The following is a 19309-nucleotide window of genomic DNA, read 5'->3' on the forward strand; positions in this document are numbered from 1 at the left end:
TCAGCTGTCAAGAGAGACACATTTTGTTAAAATAATATAAGCTCTGAATATTAATCTGAGTAAAGAAGGTTATATCAATATTGGGAGGACTGGAGAGAGGAGGAGTGCAGGCTATGGGTGTGCACTTGGGGAAAGGCTGTAAGGAATGCTAAATCTTCACTTTCCACAGTGGAGCTTCAATTACATGTCTAAAACCTCACCTCAAGTCTCCCCAGAAAAATTCAAGAAGTAGGAGCAAAAATATTTTGCTTCCCAAGATGGAAGCAAGTAGTTATTGACTATCAAAAGAAGAAGAATAACAAAGAAAACATCAACAAACTGAGAAGACAGCCTGTGGAATGTGAGAAAACATTTGCAACTATGCAACTGACAACAAACAAGGGGTTAATATCCAAAATAACAGCTCATTTAACTGAATGTCAAAAAATAAACAACTCAATAAAAAAATGGGCAGAAGACCTAAATAGATATCTCTCCAAAGAAAACATACAGGTACATGAAAAGATAGGTACATGAAAAGATGTTCAACATTGCTAATCATTAGAGAAACGTAAATCAAAACCACAATCTCACACTGGTCAGAATGGCCATCATCCAAAATCCTACAAATAATAAATGCTGGAAAGGATGTGTAGATAAGGGGAACCCCCTTACACTATTGGTGGGAATGTAAATTGCTACAGCAACTATGGAAAACAGCATGAAGGTTCCTTAAAAAACTAAAAATACAGCTACCACATGATCAAGCAATTCCACTCCTAGACACGTATATGGAAAAGATGAACACTAAGTTCAAAAAGACACATGCACCCCAATGTTCATGGCAGCACTACTTATAATAGCTAAGATATGATGAAAACAACCAAGTGCCCATCAGCAGATGATTGGTTTAAGAAGATGTAGGGTGCACATGTGCGCACATCCCCCCCCCCCACTGAAATATATTTCAACTATAAAACAGAGTAAAATATTGCCCTCTGCTGCAACATGGATGGACCTAGAGAATATCATACTAAATAAAGTAAGCCAGCTAGAGAAAGCCAAATATCTTATGATGTCACTTATATGTGGAATCTAACAAAATAATACAAATGAATATATACAAAACAGACTTGCAGACAAAGAAAACATACTTATGGTTACCAAAGGGGAAAGGGAGGGAAGGAAGGACAAATTAAGAGTATGGGATTAACAGATACAAACAACTACACATAAAATAGCTAAGCAACAAGAATTTACTGTATAGAACAAAGAACTATGTTCAATATCTTGTAATAACCTATAATGTACAATAATCTGGAATATATATATATATATACATATAAAACTGAGTCACTTTGCTGTACACCTGAAACTAGCACAATATTGTTAGTCAACTATACTTCAACAAATAAAAATAAACAAGTGGTTGTTAGAAACAGAGATATGGTTAAAAAAAAAAAAAAAGGACCACATCTTTATATAATTCCTATGAAATGATCTGATCATTGTAACCAGATACATGTGTTAGCTTTGACTAAAAATTAAATTAAAAGTAAAAAGAGCTAAAGACATTTAAATCCTTTTTGTTTTGTCCTTGGGATATGATACTTAAAATAAATACTTACAGTGGATGTGTGCACTCTTGAATATTGCACATTCTTCTAATAGGTTTCGGCTTTTTGTTGGCCTCACAGAAGCTGCGATGAACCATTTTATTATCACTTTTCCTACGGCATCCATATTTAGTGTACTGGAAACCTGGGAAGGGAAATAGATTTCTTTGGCTTTAGTCACTTATTCATTTTTTCATATATTTGTTCATTCACATATTCATTCATTCATTCATCAAATGTTTATTAACAATAAGCCAGGCTCTGTTCTAGGTGCTGAAATTCCAGAAGCAAACTAAATATCTTCAGGGCTTACATTTAATAGTTACATTTAATAACTATTACAACGTATCAAATAGCAACTGCATACTTGTTAATGAATGAGGCCCCGATATACACAGCCTAGTATGAGAGATAGATATGAAAACTATGGTGACAATACCCAGTGACACAGGCTTCTATGGAGCTGTGCAAATAATTTACTGTAGAGGGCACCAAAGGAACACAGAGGGGAAGTGCTGGAGGAGGGGCGCAGAATGCCTACATGATGGGCACTTCCCTGAGCAGAATTGGGACATTCAAATAGCACTGGGTAAAGAGAAGGAAGCAGAATAATGCTCCAAGCAAAGGAAATAACATGTAGAAAACTGCATGGCTGGAGTACCGTCTGTGAAGGAGGTGGGAGATGGGAAAACATCCGATCTTAAAAGACTTGGGTGCCAGACAAGTGGACTTTATCCAGAGGTCACAGGAAATTATTGAAGGTCTCCGCAAGCACTAACTTAGATGTTTAAAATACACATATTATATAAATTTTAATTTTGAAAAATTCCAAACCTACAAAAAAGTTGTAAGGAAAGCACAATGAACATGTATATGCCTTGCATATAGATGACCCTGTGTTACTGTGTCACCATGTTTGATATATATTTATATATGCATACTATATACACTGTGTATAACATGTTGCTGAACCATTTGAGAGTAGGTTGCTGACATCCTGATCCCTTACTTCCAAATACCTCAGCATAGAGCTCTTCTCTTACATAACCACAATACCATCTTAAAATCAGGACATTTAACACAAATACAATGCAATTATCTAATATATAGACTATATTCAAAATTTATAAATCATCCTTATAATGCTCTTTAAAGCAATTTTTTTCCAACCAAGAATCACGTGTTTCATTTTGTTGTCATGGAACTAATCAGGAATAGTTTCCGAGCCTCTCTTTGTTTCTTTAATATTTTTGAGAGGTATAAACCAGTTGTTTTGTAAAATGTCCCACAATTTGGGTTTAACTGTCTCCTAAGGATTAGATTCAGTTTTTCACTTTGGGCCAGAATATTACATAAATCATATTGAGTCTTTAGGGTTACACATTAGGAGACTGAAGGATCTGAATGTGGGAAATGATGTAATTCTACTCATTCATTCATTCATTTATTCATCCACGCAGAAAGATTACTCTGGAAATAAAGGAGGAGAAGAAAATCAAGTTTAGCTGATAGTTAAGAGACTTTTGCAATACTCCTCCTTTCTAAAATTGTGAAGGAAGCCTGATGAGGGATGAACAGCTCTGGGAGATCTTAAAAACGTGTATCTGATAACTCTTGGGACCAAGAATATGTCGAGGAGGCGGCCGAAGGGAGGAGCTAAAAATTAAATATCTTGTGGTAGACAAAGTGTCATTTAAAATAATTAACTCAAAACACCATACGCTCCTTCTGGAGGAAAAAAAAAACTTCAGAAATACATCCTTGAATTTAAAATTATAAAATATTTACCGAGGCATTCTCTCTATGAATAATTTCTTGCTTCAGTTACTCAGTATCATTATGGCAGGAATTCGGTCTAGGCCAGCTCCACTAGGGAGCATTTGTTGTTCTGAACTAGAGGAATGGATGGCAGAAGAAACTGAGAAACTCTGAGAAGAGCTTAATGGACCTACTCTAGAGAGAGCAGAAAGGCAGTAGAATGCAGTGAGAGCATGTGCGTAAAAGCCAGATGACCAAGCTGGGTTGGTACCTTATGGCCAGGCAAATCACTCACCTTCCCTGTGCTTCAGCTTCCTTGTCAGTACGACAGAGGTAATAATAGCGCAGACCTCACGGAGCTATTATGAGCATCCATCATCAACACATGAAATATTTAAAACTGTATCTGCCACATAGTGCCACTCAGAACTCTTTTATTATTAACACTGATAGAGAAGAGATGCAGAGGTACAGAAAGTATGAGGGAGAAGAAGAAAGGCTGGAACCAGGGGACACTGAATTTGGGACAGTTGGGAAGAGTAAAGTAACGAAAGGTACCACTGCCTGGATAGGAGACAAAAGACTCCAAGGGGAGAGGGTAAGGAGATTTTAAGAAGATCTGCCACTGCTATGAGTGGATTCTCATCCTTAGTAGATCCTGAGATTTCAGTAAAAATGCTTTGTATTTATGTCTTGATTACGTTTTGTGTTTCTCTGATTGTGGCCTCAATTCGAGACAATCCTTAAAGCAGAAAGAAGAGGATTGGCTTTTATATGAGTTACATTTTAGTACAATAAATGTGTTCAATTGTTACCTCCACCACAGGGCTTGGAGCACTGAGACCAGCTCTTCAACGCCCACTCAAAAGTATCTAGTTCTTCCTGGATGACATTGTTGTTGTTGATTGTAGGCGCAGAGTCTTCGTGGACAATGTACTTATATGTCAGGCTAGAGCGGGTATCGTTCTCTTGAGGTATAATCTAACACGCACATGAAACAGATATGTAAATCACCTAAGAGAGTTTCAAAGTTAAATGAAAAATTACAAATATTTCAGAATATGTGTCTTCTTAAAACTGGAAGACTTTCAAGCAGTTTCTAAATAGAATGTTTTTCTTTCTATAACCAAAATACAGGTATGTCCCTTCGAAGAAAAAAATGCAAATATATAAAATATCTTGACATTAAAAAGTAAAAACAATTCATACACAAAGAACAATTGTATTACAGAAATAATAACCTTACGATGAGTCATTATAGATTTCCTCAAGTTACATATCTTCTTAGTGTCTTTAAAATGATTATTTAAACTCTTTTGTTATGATGATAAATAATGTTCCATCCAGAAAGTACAGACATCATGAAAAAAGATGAATAAAAGTCATCCATTAATTCTACTAAACCAGAGAAAACTAAAGTCAGTTTTGTTATTTTGGGATATATCTTCAAGATAGTTGCATATTATCTGTGTGTGTGTGTGTGTGTGTGTGTGTGTGCGCGCGCGCACGCAAATACATACTTTTCTGGTCTTGCTTATTTCACTTATTGTGTCACATGAATTTCCCCAAGATAGTAAATATTCTTTGAGAACACTTTAAAATGTCAGTATAATGTTTAATCCTAGATAGTGTGCAGTATTTAATCAAATAAATGAATATCTATATTTTGATTAAAATTTATCCCTACTTCTGTGATGTTTTCTGATTTTCCTTAGGGTACTAAAGAGTACAAACACTTTTTATAGTTCTTACAGTACTCTAGTGAATGGCCTTTCTGAATACTTAGAATAATTATTACTTCCATAATTACACTATATACAAGTGCCCTTATTCAGAATTTATATTATATCATTTTCATCTTTGTTAATTAGATGGGCAAAAGATTGTTTTAATTGTGATTTTTTGATAAATACTAAAGTTTAATTTTCCTAATTTTATCGGTCACTTGTATTTCACCCACTATGCATTGTATGTTCATGTCAGGTCCTTTTTTTTTTATTGGTATACCTATCTTTTTTGTCTAAATAATTGATACAATAAGGGTATTAATCATTTTTATAATAAACTTTGCAAATATAGTCTCAGTTTTTATTTGATTTCTAATTTTTTAGGGCATATCACTCTATTTAAAAAAACTAGTTTTGGAGTACCCGTCACGGTCTAGCAATAACAAACCCGACTAGTATCCATGAGGACGTGGGTTCGATCCCTGGCCTTGCTCAGTGGGTTAAGGATCCGGCATTGCTGTGAGCTGTAGCAGACGTGGCTCGGATCCCGCATTGCTATGGCTCTGGTGTAGGCAGGCGGCTACAGCTCCGATTTGACCCCTAGCCTGGGAACCTCCGTATGCCGCGGGAGCGACCCTAGGAAAGGCAAAAAGATGAAAAAAAAAAAAAAAGCAGAAAAAAACCTGAACCCCACCCCCGCGACACACACATAAATCAACCACCAACCCCTATACTGGCCCTTATACATGGCCAGATATCTAAGCTTTCAATCCCAGATGGCCTAGCCATCATGAACCGGGGCTCCGAACTAGGGGCTCCAGTCTTTCAGAGAGGACAAGGAAGGTCTTGACTAGAAAGCACTGCTTGTCCACACCCCTGTCCTTGATACACATTTCCTTCTAACATCGCCAGTCCGTGTCGCTCCCTGGGGGAATAACTTTATCACTGGCAAAGCCCTGAGGCATCTATCCTGGCAGTTAAGTAGCTGGGCTCTGAGGGCAGGCACTTGTGCCACTGGAAAAAAATGCTGTGTAATTATAAATGAGTCGAACAGAGGTTCTGATCTCCAATCATTCGAACTTAAAATAATCTAGATAAAAGACTGATTAATGTACATTTTTCCTATAAAATTATCTAACCTGTGGAGCAGGATGAAAATCTGGAAATAAGCCCACACGCATTTGGATGATTTTTGACGTAGATGAAAAGGGAATTTAGTGGAGAAAGGGTTTTTGCCAACAAACGGTGCTAGAACAAGAGAACATTGTGGTGGCTTTAAAAATGTGTCTGTCAATCCTTTGATGTTTTCCCTCTGGATAAGAGGAGCTCAATTCTTCTCACCTTCAGTGGGGGCTGGATTCAGTGACCTGCTTCTAGTAGCAGACGTGAAGGGATGTCACTTCCAAGATTAGGTTAAAAAAGATTGAGTTCTGCCTTGGTTACACTCTCTCCCTTTCTCGGTCACTTGAATCGCTCACTTTTGGAAGCCAGCTGTCATGTGATAAGTACGCTGAAGCAGCCTATGTTGTGGGGAACAGAGCCTGCCAACCACCATGTGAAGAAGCTTGGGAGCAATCTCCTAAGGCCTTTCAAATGCCACATGCCTAAGCTGGGAACTAAGAAAAAATGTTCCCAGTGGAGCCTTGAAGTGACTGCAGTCACAGCTAAGAGCCACCTCATGAAATTCCCTGAGCCAGAACTAGCCATGTAAGCTACTCCCAGATATCTGACTAAGAAAAAAATGTGAAATAATAGTATTGCTGTGTTCAGCCAACAAGTTTAGGGTAATCTGTTATGCAGCAATAGATAATATAGATATCTACATGCACAGCTAAGAATCTATGGAGTCCCTGTCATGGTGCAGCAGAAACGAATCCAACTAGGAACCATGAGGTTTTGGGTTCAATCTCTGGCCTCGCTCAGTAGGTTAAGGATCTGGCGTTGCCATGAGCTGTGGTATAGGTCGCAGATGTGGCTCAGATCCCAAGTTCTGTGGCTGTGGTACAGCAGCTACAGCTCCGATTAGATCCCCTAGCCTGGGAATCTCCATATGCCATAGGTACGGACCTCAAAAAAAAAAAAGCTAAGAATCTAATGCATACAAAATGTATATAACACTTACCAAAAGAAAATATTGTGAGCCTGGATTAGGCAAAAAGAATCTTTTATAATAAAAAAAAAAAAAAACTTTTTTTTTTTTTTTTTGCTTTTTTTTAGGGCTGTACCTGCAACATATGGAAGTTCACAGGCTAGGGGTCAATTTGGGGCTATAGCTGCCAGCCTACACCACAGTCACAGCAACATGGTATCTGAGCCTTATCTGCAACCTGCATCACAGTTCATGGCAATGCTGGATCCCCAACACACTGAGCAAGGCCAGGGATCATAGTTAGATTAGTTTCTGCTGCACTACAACAGGAACTCCAGAAAATCTAGATCCATAAAAGGAAAAGTTGATAAATTGGACTTCAATAACATTAAAATATTTTTCTCTCTGAAAGACACTATTAAGAGAAGGAAAAGAAACTATAGACCAGAAGAAACTATTTGAAATTCACATTTCACAGAAGACATATACTGAGTATACAAAGAACTCTGAGAACTTAAAAAGAAAAAAGCAACCTACCTTAACAATAGGCAAAAGATTTGAACAGACACTTTACCAAAGAGAAATCATTTTCAAAGGAAAAGAAAAAGACTGGGAATTGAGCAGGGTATTTTGATTTTAGATCAGTATAATATTTTAATATAATACAATAAATATTTTTCTACTACCTTTCTTTCTGTTTTTTTTCTTTTTTTTTTTTTTTTTTTTTTTTTCTTTTTAGGGCCACACCTGCAGCACATGTAATTTCCCAGGCTAGGGGTCGAATCAGTGCTGCAGCTGCCAGCCTACACCACAGCTACAGCAATACCAGATCTGAGCTGCATCTGTGACCTACACCACAGCTCACGGCAACGCCAGATCCTTAACCTACTGAGTAAGGCTAGGGATCAAACCCTCGTCCTCATGGATACTAGTTAAGTTCATTACTGCTGAGCCATGCTGGGAACTCCTCTAACAATATTTTTCCAATCAAGTTGATGTCTTCTGCTTTCACCCATAAGGAAATAATAGAGTTGCCTTTCTAATATTAAAAACAATAAAACTGCATAGAATATTTGAGGGAATTTTTTTTTTCCAACGGTAATATGGCCAAGGACAAAGATCCATGGAAGAAGAACAACATGCCAGGTCCTGGCTTCCTAACAGGCCAGGTCTGGATTATGGCTCAGAGAGCAGGTGTCCAAGCCATTGCAGCAGTTGTCACTGAGCTGAGGAGGGGTCAGAGTTTGGAACTTTCAGGGAAGGGTGGTAAAGAGAAGGGGGTTTCATGGAGGGTGGCCAAGAAAGCTGTGTGGGTCTTAGGCTGAGGGCTGATCTGTGCAAGCCCAGGTCAAGATACCATGTTGTCTATCAAGGAGGGGTTGCTTCAGGGGTGGGAGCAGGAGAGGAGGGACCTACATGTTCTTATGGCCTTCCTAATACTTCAGGTATTCAGTTAAGACATCAGAAGGCCATGCCATTGAAATAAGAACAAAACTGAAACAGAGCAGCCCCAAGAAAGCATAAACCAGTCCTCAAAGGATCAGTGGGAACTGACAATAACTCAACTGCCAGCCAGAATAAAAATCCAATGTTTTTAAGGAAGGCAACATACACCAAATGGCCTACAATTTACCACCTATAATGCTCAGTGTACAATAAAAAAAGTATAAGAAGTGAGAAAAAGTGAACCATAATCAAGAAAAAAAAATCAGCCCATAGAAGCAGACACTATGAAGACCCAGGACTTAGAGGAAACATGGGAAATAGTGAGTGAAAATGTATGGATATCTCAGCAGAGAAATGGAAATTATAAAAAAGGAAAAAATAATCAAGTGGAAATTCTAGAAAACAAAAGTACACCATTTGACATGAAAACTTTACTGGATGGGCTCAATAACAGATCAGACCTCGTAAGACCATCAGTAAACCCGAGGTCCATAGGTACCTAATTACTGTACCTAATTGCCCAACAGTAATTATCCAATCTGAAGAACAGAGAAAAAAAAAAAGATTATAAAAGGATGAACAAAGTCTAAGAGACTTGTGGAACAATTTCAACTGGTTTCACATACAGATAAATGAGTCCCAGGAATAAAAAAGAGAGAGAGAATGGGAGAAAAATAAAACAAAATCAAAGACATAATGGAAAATTGACCTCAATCTGGTGAAAAACATCAAACTTTAGAGCTAAGATGCTTGGTGCACCCCAAGCAGGATATATACAAAGGTCACAAACTAAGCCTGTCACAGTCAAACTACAAGACAAATAAAACAAAACAAACAAAAAGATAAGGCGAAAATTGAAAAAAGCAGCCAGAGGAAGTTCCCCTGTGGTGCAGTGGGGTTGAGGATCCGGCATTGCCATAGCAGCATGGTGCAAGCCATGGCTTGGGTTTGATCTCTGGCCTGGGAACTTCCACATGCCTCAAGTATAGTCAAAAATATAAAAAACAAAATGAGGTAAAACAGAGGAAGGTAAAATTTAAAAAAAAAAAAGAAAAGTAGCCAGAGAAAACTGACATGTTACATGAGGACAGCTGTCTAAATGAGGCTGACTTATCATAAATAATGGATTCAAGAAGACATGTCATATAAATGAGTCAAAGATGGCTCCTATACATTGGACCTTAGGTCATTTATTTATTCACAGTAGGTTGAATATTTGGTGTCAGGGGCATAGCTCCAAAGCCCCTGACACCAAATATTCATATATCCAATTGTTTCAAATGTAGTTCAAACAAGGAGATTTCTGGCCATCTAGAGCCTGCTTGCTTTGCATACTTTTATGAATCTGCATCCCAAATCTGCTAATTACTGATAAGACTTTGCGGCTATCAGGAACCTGAGCTACTGCTGTTGCCTTTTGGGGTTCTCAGACCCATACTCTCCCTGCTATGCTGCTGAGTGACATCACCTAGACACATACACCCCCTCTCAAGGTCCCCTACCCACAGGTGCTCCCTTGCCTTTGTCTCCTTCCTGCTGGTAGCCCCACATGCAAACCTGAAACAGACCAGCCCCAAGAAAGCATAAACCAGTCCTTGTAAGACAGCATCCAAACAATAAGTGTGGGTGCTACTGCCACCTCACCATCATACTTCCTTCCTAGATTGGCTCCCAGATTCCTGGAACTCCCTATAGCAGAAAATCATCTTTAAAGTGCCATAAGAAAAAAAAAAAATAGCCACCCCCCAATTTTATACCTCGTGAAGATATCCTATAAGAATGAGGGTGAAATAAAGATATTTTCAGAACACTGAATGCTGAGAGAAGAATTTGCTAGCATGCGCACCCACACCACAAGAAATGTTGAGGGGAGTTCTTTATTTGAAGGCAAATGATGCTCAATGGGACTTCAGATTTACACAGTAAAATGAAGAGCATCAGAGGTGGTAAATATGTGAATAAATAGAAAAATCTATTTTTTTCTTTTCTTGTCTTTAAAAAACAATTGATTACTAAAAATCAAAAATCGTAATACTGTAGTATTTGGTCTATATCATAAAATAAATGACAATGTTGCCCAAAGAGTATAGAGAGGAGGGTAAATGGAATTATAAAAAACAAGTAACTGAATATTCGGTGTTCAAGGTGAACATGTTTTGAGATATATTAATTATAAAAATATAAACTAAAACAACTACACAGTGAGCCTGTAATACCACATACCAAAACAATAACAGGATCGTGTAAAGGTCCATCAGTGTGAAGTGTTTCAATGTCATCTTCAATGTTATAATCCCATTCCACACCAAGATCTATGAAGGTCTTCGACTTGGCTTCCTCTCCTTTGCCATTTAAAATATAGTGGCCTGTAGCTTGATTCTTAATAGCTAAAGGGGAAAAATGGGTAACCAGCATACATTTTATTTTGTCTTATTTCAGCTTTGAAGATCCACAGTATGTCTAGCCCCTTCTATATATGGAAGACTGTTTTTAGGAGCCTCAAAGCAATTAAAACAAGTAGTGCTTTTGATAGGACTCCTGCTTCCTTCATTAGGCATTCAAAACACTCAAGAAGCATTCTTAACTCATTAAAAACAGTGGCAAGACGATTAAGTAGGAAATAAAAATTAACAAACAGTCCCATTTGAAAACACTGCCCAAAACAAGAGAGTAACTGTTTCTAACTACTTCATCCTATACATTTCGTCAGGAAGCTGGGAACATTTTTAAAATAATGACTGTTTCTACAACAATTAATACAAACAATTTATGCTAGGACAGCATATAACAAAATCCTTTTTTTTAAATGTGTATCTCTTTCAAGTTAAGTCAAAATATTTTAGGTACTTAAAACGGTAAAACAATTTTTAGGTCAACAAACAAATAGTCCTTGTGAATGTAAAATTCTAAGGCCACATTACCTACTTATATGGCTAGGAAAAGCTTTTTTGGTGACAGAATTTATAATATATGCATTTACTATACATTATAAAATAAAATTCCTTCCCTAATGGATAAAAAAAGATTTTAAAGTTTGGAAGTATATCAGCATTTAATGATGTTAGAAAATAAAATTTCAAAAGTTATTACCATTATTGAAAATGTGCAGAAAACATGGGTAATTTTAGTCAAATGCATTTATTCCTGTTGAGATTTTGAACTAGTCTAATTGTTCCAAAGGAAATAATTTGAATTCTAAAATAAAAAATATGGGATTTCAAAAACAAACAAACAACAAAAACAGGGCTTCCTGTCATGGCGCAGGGGAAACAAATCCAATTAGGAACCATGAGGTGGCAGGTTCGATCCCTGGCCTTGCTCAGTGGGTTAAGGATCTGGCTTTGTTGCGGCTGTGGCTCTGATTGGACCCCTAGCCTGGGAACCTCCATATGCTGTGGGTGTGGCCCTCAAAAGACAAAATATAAAAAAAAAAAAAATGGGATTTCAATTACCAAAGAAAGAACTACAGCTAGACAGAGAGACTGTTAGGAAATCCAGTAGTAAATATACTTTAAATACTAAGACAAATTCTACAAAATCCCATAAAAAACATTAATTTTTTAAAGATACATATGTTTAAAAAAGTAATCCACTATAAATTTTCATAGGTTTGACAGATGTTACTTTTTCTTTGTTTTTTTCCTTTCTTTCTTTCTTTCTCTTTCTTTCTTTCTTTCTTTCTTTCTTTCTTTCTTTCTTTCTTTCTTTCTTTCTTTCTTTCTTTCTTTCTTTCTTTCTTTCTTTCTTTCTTTCTCTGTCCCTCTTTCTCCCCCTCCCTTCCTTTTTTTTTTTCATCTTTTTAGAGCCGCACCTGTAACATATGTAAGTTCCCAGGCTAGGGGTCAAATTGGAGCTGCTGCAGCTGCTGGCCTACACCACAGCCATAGCAATTCGGGATCCAAGCTGAGTCTGCGACCTACAGACTCTGGATCCTTAACCACTGATTAAAGCCAGGGATTGAACCTGCATCCTCATAGATACTAGTCAAATTCTTAACCTACTCAGCCACAATGGGAACTCTGATGGATGTATTAGTTTCAGAAATCTTCTCAGTGCTTTTCAATAGCTCAAGAAATATGTGAAAGCTGTGTTTACATTTGTTCCCTCACTTTGAATATAATCCCCTTTGAAGTGCCATTTCTACATGATCCTCTCATAATGGAGGAAAAAAATCTTCTTTTGGAAATAAACAGGGTAATTTGCAAATAATAAACAGAAAACATGCAGGAAATGGATCTGCATGTGCCAGTTAGAAACTGGATACATAACAGATCTCAGGAAATTTTTCATTGGACTAGTAAAATTCAGACGTGGTTGCTTCTCAGTCAAAGAACTTAAAATGCACTAAAAGTAAGAAGAGGCATATAGTATTATGACATCAAGCAAAATATCAGAACTAATTTGCCAGCATAAACATGGCAAAATTTTCTGATATTATTCCTTAATTTAGTGCATTTCTGTTAACATATTTATTTTCATCATTTCCTAATACAGAGAAAAAATGCATAACAAATTCAAATTTGTCAAATGATTTTTTCCCTCATGCAATAATGAACCAACCCAAGTTTCATCAAAAATTAAAACTCTAGTTTTGAATATTTCTTGTTTTAAAGAAAGAATAGCTGGGAATAAAAACCACCTAGTAATGCATTTATATATAATTTTGAATCTTGCATACCCCTGTGTGAATTTATATGTCTGTATGTGCATATATATACACACATATATATAAATATATGTGCGTATATATAATTTCTTTGACATTTCTATGTTTAAGTGCATGCTAAAGCAGAGCCAGCAGATAGAAACACTTACCAAGAACATGAGGAGAAGCCTCGTCTTCTTGGATTAACACATGTCTAGCACCAGGGGGTATATCAAACATCTTAAGGTACCCTTTGCATGTGTGGTAAATATTGGAGGAAGCAAAGAAGAAAAAAGCAACAACCATGGTTAGTTGAGCATTACATTCTCACTGCTCCTGCGTGCAGAAGAGGGCATCCATAAACCGAAAGAAGCAGTTTCAGAAATTAACTTCAAAGCATTGGTAGCTTTTGTGCCATCTGGCATGAGATCAGAGGAATCTTTTTTTTTTTTTTAAGATGAGAAAAAAGTTAACCTTGTTTCTAACCCATTAGTTACTTATTTTGTGTTGACCTACAAATTATATCAACAATAATGCAGGCAAATACTATACTTCTCTGTTTCCCTCTCTGTGATTTTACTTTTCAAAACCATCCCTTTGAAGCAGGGAGAATTTTTGGTGCACTTAGTTGGTGGGCATCTTGGGATATTTTGTCTGTCTCTATATTATTTTAAAAGTCTAAGTGGCAGGTGTAGCTAAACTTCTATTAATGACATAGCTCCATATTTAAGAGCCTGCTTTGATGTAAAGAAATTACAAAAGAAAAAAATCAGTGAGTAGCTTTCATTTATCTTGGGATTAGCAATGAATTTTAAAGTTTTAAACAAGTTTTAAATGGGAATATTTTAAAATACGTGTTACAGACTTGGTTGGAAAGTGTCTACAAGTTATGCTGTGCCTTGCCTTTATATACACCCTAAGCTCAATCTTCTCACTGAACAAACACAAAACCAACAGGTTGTCTTGGATTTCACAATCACATATCTGCCATTGTCCTATATAACAAATTTTCTTAGTATTATTACATGTCCTAAAATTATTTTAAGATCATTTAGAATTAAGATCCTAACTATAAATCAACAATAGTCAGGACAAATAGCGAAACCAAGACGTTTTACCTTATTTTGACAAAAATAAATGAATATAGGAAAATTATGCAACTTATACCTTCATTACATTATGAAACATATAACTCATATATTATAGGATGGGTATTGACAGAAATTCAGTTATAAATAAAAATTGCTGCTGGAATCAGAAAGCAATCTGCTTTTTTTTTATCATTTCTATATGAACAATTATTAACTATAGGCAGGTTTACCTAATTTTCCACGTTATATACCGGTGTCTTAGCTAAACGGAGTGGTCATTTTGTGGGCAAGCTTTTCAGCACCTGAGCCCACCTAATATTCAGCACATGAATGTATGTACCATGTTTGCCTGAGTACCAATAGCTGGAAGTAACATGCTTAAGATGCCAAGTATAGCAAAACAGCTTGATGCCATTTATGGATGCCCATTTTCTGCAGCTTGCTACAACTTACCCAGTACATTTTTAGCTTCCCTTGTTTCAGCAAGAGAAATATTACGAGCTCCTTTGGGTAAAGTGAAGGCGCCTCTCGTTTTCCCTTAAATAGAATGTCTTTAATTAGTGGAGGGTTCATGTTTATCAAAGTCTTGCTGTTTCATTGACTATACTATAAGCTATGTATATTTTATTAGGTAATATATAAAATATGTTCTGTAATTTTATGTTGAAGTCAAAATGGATTTATAATAATTAGCTAATGCCAATAAACTGTTAATAGTCAATGAAAGTAAGACTAAGTGTGAATGAGAAATGATATAGGTGATTTGAAGTTGAATACTTGCAGATTTCATTTTCCAGCAACTTGAATTCTTTATGGCACCTCTTGCTTAAATTTTTCCCTGTTGGAAAAGGTTAATTAGTCTATTGAATCACTAAAATAACAACATTAGTGCAAAGAAATGGATGTTAGATTATCTTTGATCAGTTTGAATCTGTATGACTGATTAAAGCTTTCTTCTCTTCTTCTGACTTTGATACGCAGGTTTAGCATAATTTTTGAGGTATATCTGAAAAAAAGTATCTCTGCCTTTTATTACACATAATATAGAATGGATAATAACAGTAAAAACCATTTTCTTTACATTAAATCACTCTGGAAGTAAAACAAATTAATTATTTTACACCTAGGAAAAACAACATATAACTGCAATAAAGAAAGCACAGTAAGTTATTTTACAGTAAGAGGAGAAAATCACATGATTCCACCAAAACCATAGTTTATGTATATGATTCTAATTCTGTTTGTTTTATTAGAACAATATCATCAATCAAAAATGTCAATATTTGCTTTTCAACAATTTCTGAAGTACAAAGCACAGTAAATTATCACACAGGAATAGCAAAGATATCAGTAACTAGCGTGGAGAATGCATAAGAAAAACACATTAGAATATAGACACCTACCTCTGCCCCCTAAATACATCAAAAAGGAAAGCTAATATGTATGGAAATGGCTTGAGTTGGGTATCTGAGGTATAACAGGAGTAAAGAGAACTAAGGGAATTACTCCATTTAGATAAAGACTAGCTATTTTATACTTTCATTTTGTTTTTAAAAGGAAAAATGACCATCATGACAATGTGCTTAAAGCAAAGGAAATCTTTCTTTGTTTTTGTTTTGTGTTCTCTTGTTTTCTATCATTCTATAAGAGACAATATGCTGGAGGTAAGAGAAGCTGCTCAAGGGAGAGCATCACATTAAATTGATATTTAAATGCTGAATTCTCAGAAACATTTGTCCAAAAAATGTTTTCTAAATAACTGAACAATATTGGTTACAAACTTAAAGAAAATATTCAGTAATAAATGCTTGTATCTAAACCTTTTATAAGATTCCAATGAATAATTATGAAAATAACAGGAATTTTGCATATTATTTTTGCTTTGGTTCCATCTGTCAAACATTCACCTGTGCCTGAGTCTGTGCCATTGACTGTGTAACAAGCACAAGAAATTCACAAACATAAGCAGTTAATTATGCCTCAGGCTGTTTTTTGGTTGCCTTTGTCTCAGACTTGTTTAATACAAAATTCTGAATATTATGTGAAGTACGGACCCTAGATCCATAGATTTATAAATAGGATAAACTTGTTCACTTTTAAAATCAAAGAAACAAAATGAATATACTATTTTAAAAGTTGTATCTAAAGTTTTGCAATTTCTTAACTTTTGAGCAACCATTTATGTGCAATAGAAAATTCAAAATAAGCAACAACTCTAATCATTAGGTCTAATGCATTTTGTCAAAAACACAAAATTAAACAAAACACAGATTTTAACAAACTACTATAAGTGATACTGGTTTTATTTGTACCTTATCTAAATCAAGGAGATAATTTTTCATCATGGATACTATGGAGCATGAATCTCAAAGCTGTTTAATTCCTTAGACGGTAATGTGAACAAACATAAATCAACAGCTGATTTTTTTTTTTTTTTAATGTTTAGAGAGAAAATACTGCTTTCCTAAGAAAAGACTCAAACAGGCAAATACTTTAGAGCAGGATACTAAATTCACAAGAGACCTCATCTTACCGAGCTTCCTGGGTGTCCTGGTAAATGTCCCCTTGACAGTTCGACAATGGGAATTATCACCACCACAGACACCGCACTTATCCTCGACCTTGTTTGAACCAATTTCTTTGTCACAGCCCACTTTCTGGGGAGAGAAGATGTTATATGTAGCTGATTTTAATCTTCCAAATGAAGACTGGCGTGATGGAGAGTGATACAACATTTGTTTCATCAGGAGCCCACGGCCTGGCATCCAAACTTCCACTCTAGCTCTGAGCTTTCACACCTCGATCTTTTAAAGAACGACTATAAAATCAAGTGACTTGTACTCTGGGTAATAAGGATAAGTTCCCTTTAGTCTAATGAAGTGTTTCCTCTATCGTCTGTAGTCGATCATCAAACATTTCTTAAGTATAGAAGCTGTAGCTCATGCCAAGGAGACAAATATTAAGATATGCTTTTCCCTTGTTGCTTTCATATTTAGAGAGATGAATTAAGGATCTGGTGTTGCCGTGAGCTTTGGTGTAGGTTGCAGACGCGGCTCAGATCCCGTGTTGCTGTGGCTGTGGCGTAGGCCGGCAGCTACAGCTCCGATTGGACCCCTAGCCTGGGAACCTCCATATGCTGCGGGAGCGGCCCAAGAAATGGCAAAAAGACAAAAAAAAAAAAAAAGAATGCAGAGGGGTTACAACAGAGCCATGCAAGTTGTCTGTTCATGGAAAGTGGACTTGGATAATAAGATTGGAACCATACCTAAACTAATGGAAAGTTGGTGCTGTGATGGGGAAGAACTGTGAAAGTCTGGCAAAGCACAGGCTGTGGAAGACCTTGAAAATCTAAGAGTTTACATTTTCACATTAATTTAACAGGGGAGGCGGAAGGTTTTCTGAACTGGGGCAGGTCCTCAGTGTAAATCAGTGTTGGATAAGGATACGTGATACACCACTGCACCAGTAAGTTCAGGATGAAAGTGAGCAGAGAAGATGATGAAGACACATATATTTAATGTACCAGATACGTAGGAGATGAAAGATGAATAAAACACAGATTCTACTTTCAGGGAAACTTTAGTTCAACTACGAGGCATCTGTGTACTTGAGACTCTTACATATATGTCTTATACATGTAACACTTTAGTTATATCCAAATGAAAAGGAATCCAGCTGCAGCAATGTGTTGTTAACAAGAAAAACTTTTTATCAATTTAACATGTGATCATGAGCAAAAAAAAAAAGCTGCATTTAAAAAAAACCAAAAGATTAAATGTACAAAAAACATTTTTTGTATCTTCACCATTACTTTTATTCTGATGTGGAATTCTATGTTTAAAGTCAGAATTAATTGGAACATGAGACAGAGAGGAAAAAAAAAGTTTTGATCAGTTTTTAAACAAAAGATAAAACACATTCAACACTGAATTAAAAAAAAAAAAAAACTTGGTTTTATCCTAGTGGATGGCTACTCTAAAACAGTCAGAGGAAAGGCATGGTTCACAAGTTGTGTTCTCAGCCTCAAGCATCAGAGTAACCCCCCAAAAACATATTTGGTTGGAAATTAGAAAAATTGTCTAAATCTTCATTTTGCCAGTGGCCAAGTTTGATTTTATTAAGTGCAATTTCTCCCAAACTTTTATTTTAGCCACTGAACTATTCATAGATTCTCACTATAACGGGACCTCAGATAAGAAAGTTAAAAAAATTTTTTTGGAAATATGTAGATGAATGAGAAGAAAAGTGGGATGTATAGCACTGTATGAAGCTTTGGGGCAAGCAAGGTGAACTCACCACACACTCCCCTCGCACACATATGCTGTACGGGTCTTTGTAAGAGCAGCGTGTTCCATCGTGGACCAGCTGTTTCATATAAGCGACATCTCCAGTCTCTTTGGATTGACAGTAAAGGTGGCATCTTTTCTTGGCTGCATAAGATGGAGGATCAGATCAACCACATATTTAAATGGTATATTTGAACAGCATAGTGGGCTTTTTTAAATTTTTTGGCTATGCCCACAGAATGCAAAAGTACCCCAGTCAGGGACGGAACCCGAGCCATATCAGTAAACGGAGCCACAGCAGTGAGAATCCTTAATAGCAGTGAGTCTTTAACTACTGGGCCACCAGGAAACTCCTGGTATAGTTTATTTTATGCTTAAAATATACAATTTCAATGCGGTTTCCTGAAACATAGTGTATAAATCAATAAAGAGTAGGGGGAAAGTATGCACACTTGGCATATTTGTTTTAACTAGAGTGATGTTATGATTTAACATCTAAACTAGGATAATGTTGACATGAAAAGGGGTTCTATTAATAATTTCACAGGGAGAATAAGTATAAACTGGGACTGTCCCAGGCAGCTCCGATTGTACGGCTATCCTAGATTTAACCAAGGCTCTTCAATCAATTTCATTCAGAATCAATTTAGTTGTAGTGACACTCTGAGTACT

The 19309-nt window shown here is 36.3% G+C and overlaps 1 protein-coding gene across 2 annotated transcripts in view; it reads right to left on the minus strand.

The window, feature by feature from the left end:
* ADAMTS3 (ADAM metallopeptidase with thrombospondin type 1 motif 3) overlaps window positions 1-19309 on the minus strand; it is a 273735-nt gene that overhangs the window by 12305 nt on the left and 242121 nt on the right. For both annotated transcript variants that reach the window (XM_084972446.1, XM_021101423.2), the window contains 6 exons: window positions 18648-18781; window positions 16885-17008; window positions 13431-13511; window positions 10839-11002; window positions 4169-4334; window positions 1608-1740 (listed from right to left, as the gene is read on the minus strand). In XM_084972446.1, coding sequence (XP_084828572.1) covers window positions 1608-1740; window positions 4169-4334; window positions 10839-11002; window positions 13431-13511; window positions 16885-17008; window positions 18648-18781 — 802 coding nt within the window. The remainder of the gene's footprint in view (window positions 1-1607; window positions 1741-4168; window positions 4335-10838; window positions 11003-13430; window positions 13512-16884; window positions 17009-18647; window positions 18782-19309) is intronic.

The sequence above is a fragment of the Sus scrofa genome, chromosome 8 (genome assembly GCF_054392235.1).
Source record: "Sus scrofa isolate SSC_HxYL_T2T_F1_AM1 chromosome 8, Sscrofa_HxYL_maternal_Yorkshire_Landrace_v2.0, whole genome shotgun sequence".
Lineage (NCBI taxonomy): Eukaryota > Metazoa > Chordata > Mammalia > Artiodactyla > Suidae > Sus > Sus scrofa.